Raw genomic sequence first — 4917 nt, forward strand, 5'->3', positions numbered from 1 at the left:
ACATGTTGTACGCCTATAATGAATATTAAATCTAACGACAAGATATATATATATATATATATATATATATATAAATAGATAATTACAACGTAATTCAATAATTTGTTGACCTATGAAATGCATATAATATATAGCCATATTTACAATTTGCTATTTAACCATTTTTAATAAATATTTGATAAATAATCATAAAGTAATATTTATCAAATATTTACTATAAGTTATTTACGAAATTAGAAGTGCAAATATGGAAATTGTAGATCATCCACATTTTTCTACGTCATCATATATGGTTATTTACTAAAAATTTATTATATAGCTATTTAAAAGTGTAAATATTACTAATTTGCTAATTATATCATTAATAAAACTATTGGTTTCGGTACATCACGTGTTCTTTATCCCTTGCGTGCAAACATGTCACTTGGCATCTATAAAAGGGTGAAATATAAATGATTCCAGAATGCATTTTACTAGCCCACATTAGAGAGAGAGAGAGAGAGAGAGAGAGAGAGAGAGAGAGAGAGAGAGAGAAAGAGAGAGAGAGAGAGAGAGAGAGAGATGGTGGCTGAACTCCCACCGAGCGTGAAAGAGCTATGGAAAGAGTGGAACATAAGGAGCATAATTCTGTTCAGCCTGGGGCTGCAGACATTTCTGATATTTGTGGCCCCGGCTCGTAAGCGAGCCTCGGCTAAGCCGATCTTATACCTTCTGTGGACGGCGTACTTGCTGGCGGACTGGGCCGCAAACTTCGCGGTGGGCCACATCTCGAGCCGGCAGAACGAGTCAGGCTCAGACGACCGCCATTTCTTCGAGAAGCACAAGAGCGACATCATCAAGGCCTTCTGGGCCCCGTTCCTCCTCGTTCACCTCGGCGGGCCCGACACGATCACCGCCTACGCCCTCGAGGATAACGAGCTCTGGATCAGGCACTTGCTTGGCCTCATCACTCAGGTTTTCATTCTCCACGCACTTACTATACTATACCATATATAACATGTTAAACTATAACTTAGCATTTTGATCCATCGTTCGCTGACTCTAGCCGAGTGACAAACATTTTATAACTAAATAATGAAATCCGAAGGCCATGTATGTATGTATGTATGTATGTATGTTTGTTAATATGTTTGAAATTAGATTGACGTTGGTAAAGCAGCCCACCCTTGAGTCACTCCGAAAGTAAAATAATTTAATGTAAAAATTAAACTAAATATTTTAGCTTTTATTATAATTTAATCAATTCATATCAAATAATTAAATTGTAAATATCTTAGATTGGACATTATAGTAGATACTAAAAGCATATTCTTATAATATTTAGTGTAGAAATCACACTAGAATGGCGCAGCGGAGATGCTCTTATGTATAAATAGAAAATTTAATCAAGCATAATTATAATAATAATAATAATAATAATATGTTAGGTTCTAGCGACGGTGTACGTGTTCATCCAGACGATCCCGGACAACGAGCTTGTGATCCCGACAACTCTGATGATCATGGCCGGGATAATAAAGTACACCGAGCGGACACGATCTCTATACCTAGCTAGCCTTAACAGCTTTCGCGATTCTCTCCTCCAGAACCCCGACCCAGGCCCAAACTACGCCAAGCTCAAGAAGGAGTGCGACTCTAAGAAGGCCGCAAGGCTCCCGACCCGCATTGATATGACCCCCGAGCCCATCAAGGACCTCGAGGCCTTATCCATTGACGTCACAATCTCAAAGCTCGAAGAGATCGACATCGTCAACTACGCACACTATTACTACCTTGTCTTCCGCGGCCTCATTGTCGATAGGCTCTTCAGTTTCCGCGAGCGCAAAGAAAGCCGCGAGTTCTTCGTGCGCCGGTATGGTGAATTTTGGGATTCAGATTAGATTGGCTAATTTAAAAATAAAGTAATTAGCAAATTAGTCATATTTACACTTTTAAATTGCTATTTAGTCAAATTTTAGTAAATAACAGCATCTAAGTATTTATACCCGTAAATTGACTAAAATACCCCATTTTATTTCCCGCCCAATGTGTAAATAAAATGGGGTATTTTAGTCAATTTACGGGTGTAAATACGTGAACGTGACTATTTATCAAATATTGATTAAAATTTGTTAAATAATCTAAAAGTGTAAATATAGCTATATATCTACCTGATCATTTAAAAATAGTAGGATTTGAAACAGCAGGATTTAAAAATAGAACCTTCTGCTTTGTTTCCGTAGCCTTCTCAACAAATAGTTTGGCTAATAATTAAAAATTAGCTCTTATTATTAACTAAACTGCCACATCATCAAATCAAATTGGCTATTTTTCCATCCTAACCATATTATTGAATTGGGTAATTTTTAATTACTAATCAAAAGTTGCTAAAACGTAATTGAAAAGTTTAATGCAGCTTAAATATTAGCTATAAATTTGTAATTTTATTCTATAAAATATAATTAAAAAATTAAAAATGAACCGAAACTGTACCTTTATGCTCAGGGACCACGTGGAGGCCTTTAGGGTTTTGGAGGTAGAGCTCAACTTCATGTACGAAGCCTTGTTCACTAAAGTTGTAGTGGTCCACACCTCAGTCGGCTACGTTTTCCGGTCCATCGCCTTTGCCACGGTGATCGCCACGCTGGCGATCTTCTCCAAACTCGACAAGGACGGGTACGAGCCTTTCGACGTATGGGCGACCTACTTGTTGCTCTATGGGGCGATAGCCCTAGATATGATAGCCATGTTCATGGTAATCTTTTCGGACTGGACGGTCGTGAGTCTCCAGAAGTACCTCAAGAAACGGGACACATTTTTGGCGAAACTATTCACGGGCTTCTTGAGGCTGCATAGACCCAGCTGGCCGATCTCCAAAGGGAATGGCGAAAAGAGATCTTGTTTTGGCGGTGTATTAAGGAAGTTAATGTATCGTCGCTGGTCGGAGACTGTCCTGCGGTACAATCTCATTACGTACTGCCTGAAGGAAAACCTGGATTTCTATTCCCGAGGAGATACTGCTTCGGCCAAGCACGTGTACAAGACTCTAACGAAGAGTGTGAAATGGATGATTGACCAGGCTATCGACTACTTGGGAGTGAGAATTGTTGTGGACGAGTGGAAATACGCCAAGGCCACCAAATTCTCCGAAAGGCTGTGGAGCTTCGTGTACGACGAGATCAAGGGCAAGGCCAGCGAGGTGGAGGATCTCGAGACCATAATGCAGATATATGAGGCGAAAGGGACGTACGTCCTCGAGGAGGAGAAGTGGCCCGGATGCGACGCCAAGAGACTCGCACCCTATATTAATGATGTGGCTTATGACGAGGGCCTCCTTCTGTGGCACATCGCCACCGAGCTTTGCTACCAAGAAGTCTGGATTTTTTTTTAATTTTTATGAAATAGTCTTGTTTGGGCATTATTTTCTCCCTGTGCATACTGACCACCGTGTTAACTAGTGATGATATGTTACAAAATGTCATTATACTGAGCAGGAGCAGCAGGAGGAGCCTCCTGGGCCTTCAACGTGGGTCCGCCACTGGGAGGAGCAGAAAGAGCTGAGCAAGACACTGTCGGAGTACATGATGTACCTTCTGGTCCTACAGCCGAAGATGATGTCAGCAGTGGCGGGAATCGGGCAGATCAAGATCCGTGACACAGCGGCCGAGACCAAGAAGTTCTTCGCCGGCAAAAGGCTCAAACAACATGACGCTTGCAAAGCCCTGTTGGATGTGTGCAAGGACGTGGAGGGGGACCGCAGTAAGTCGGTGCTGTTCGACGCGTGCCGGCTGGCGAATGAGCTGAGGAAGTTCAAAGGCGAGAAGTGGAGCGTTTTGAGCAAGGTTTGGGTGGAGATGATGTCGTATGCCGCCAGCCACTGCCGCCCCGAGACCCACGCGGAGCAGGTCAGCAAGGGCGGCCAGCTGATCACCTTCGTTTGGCTGCTCATGGCTCATTTTGGCTTGGGTCACCAGTTCCAGATTAACGAGGGACACACCAGAGCCAAGCTCATCGTTGAAAAGTAGATTTCTTTTTCTTTTTATCTATACATATTATTTTAAATTCCGTCTGGCGGAAGAGACTATATATAATGTTATGCTGTTTACTGAGTTGGGAAAGTTCTAGTTTATGTTATTATTATTGGAACGAAAACTTTTAGAGATATGATGATATGTTATTTTTATAGTAAGTATAAGATAAATTACATGATTTCCATGAACTCTTATACTATCAGCAAATTTTTCATTGACTTAACATTCGGTTACTTTCCATTGTGCGAAGTGACGTTGTCCGTAGCTTGCAAGAAGGAATTTGATTCGTCGTGCAAAGCAGTTTGCACGGGATTTACCATCGTGCAACCTTTGTGCAAACAATTTTTTTTTAATTAATTTATTATTATTTTTTTATGGGTAAAATTAAAAAGTCTCGCTTCGGTGAGCGACATTAACTTGGAGGACAATTTCTAATACCGCCATGCAAGGTGTTCGCATGACCCGTCCTGCAACCATTCAGAAAACGTTTTAAAAATAATTCACCACGACAAATATAAACGTCCTATTTACACGACGAATAGAAAATCATCGTGCCAAATACACAATCTATCGAAAATGAAATTACATGTGAAATGAGATGGATGTTCAACTATTTGGTTGTGACAACCAGATGAACAAGGTATTATTCATGCAAAAACAAATAAACAAGTAACCAAATAAACAGGAAACAATAAATGAATAGATTTGTTAGCTCTGTTATGTGACAAAGCAACTAGTCAGGATGACTGATACGTCAAGTGGTGAAAAACAATCCTATTATAACAAATTAAAGGTACAAATATAACATAATTTAAACGATCCTAATTAGCCAAGATCTTGGAACTAGATTATTTTCACAAAGCATCTGAGATCGAAAAAACCTACATCATTCCATGACGAGAGCAAC

The 4917-nt window shown here is 40.3% G+C and overlaps 1 protein-coding gene across 1 annotated transcript; it reads left to right on the plus strand.

Annotated features, from left to right (window-relative positions):
• The first annotated feature begins 467 nt into the window (after positions 1-467).
• Positions 468-4211, plus strand: LOC149404584 (uncharacterized). Its single transcript, XM_089601639.1, has 4 exons — positions 468-954; positions 1428-1852; positions 2485-3352; positions 3474-4211. The coding sequence occupies exons 1-4, from the start codon at positions 562-564 to the stop codon at positions 4002-4004; spliced, it is 2217 nt and encodes a 738-aa protein (XP_089457765.1). The 5' UTR covers positions 468-561; the 3' UTR covers positions 4005-4211.
• Positions 4212-4917: the final 706 nt, after the last annotated feature.

Source organism: Urtica dioica, chromosome 2, assembly GCF_054948205.1.
Source record: "Urtica dioica subsp. dioica isolate 48M chromosome 2, U.dioica_male_clone48M_v1_H2, whole genome shotgun sequence".
Lineage (NCBI taxonomy): Eukaryota > Viridiplantae > Streptophyta > Magnoliopsida > Rosales > Urticaceae > Urtica > Urtica dioica.

Bases quoted from the DNA above. Each gene is read 5' to 3' on its own strand.
- LOC149404584 (XM_089601639.1), top strand. From the start codon at position 562: ATGGTGGCTGAACTCCCACCGAGCGTGAAAGAGCTATGGAAAGAGTGG. The intron at 1,853-2,484 runs GTATGGTGAATT...CTTTATGCTCAG, and splicing joins CGCGAGTTCTTCGTGCGCCG to GGACCACGTGGAGGCCTTTA. The intron at 3,353-3,473 runs GTCTGGATTTTT...TATACTGAGCAG, and splicing joins CCGAGCTTTGCTACCAAGAA to GAGCAGCAGGAGGAGCCTCC.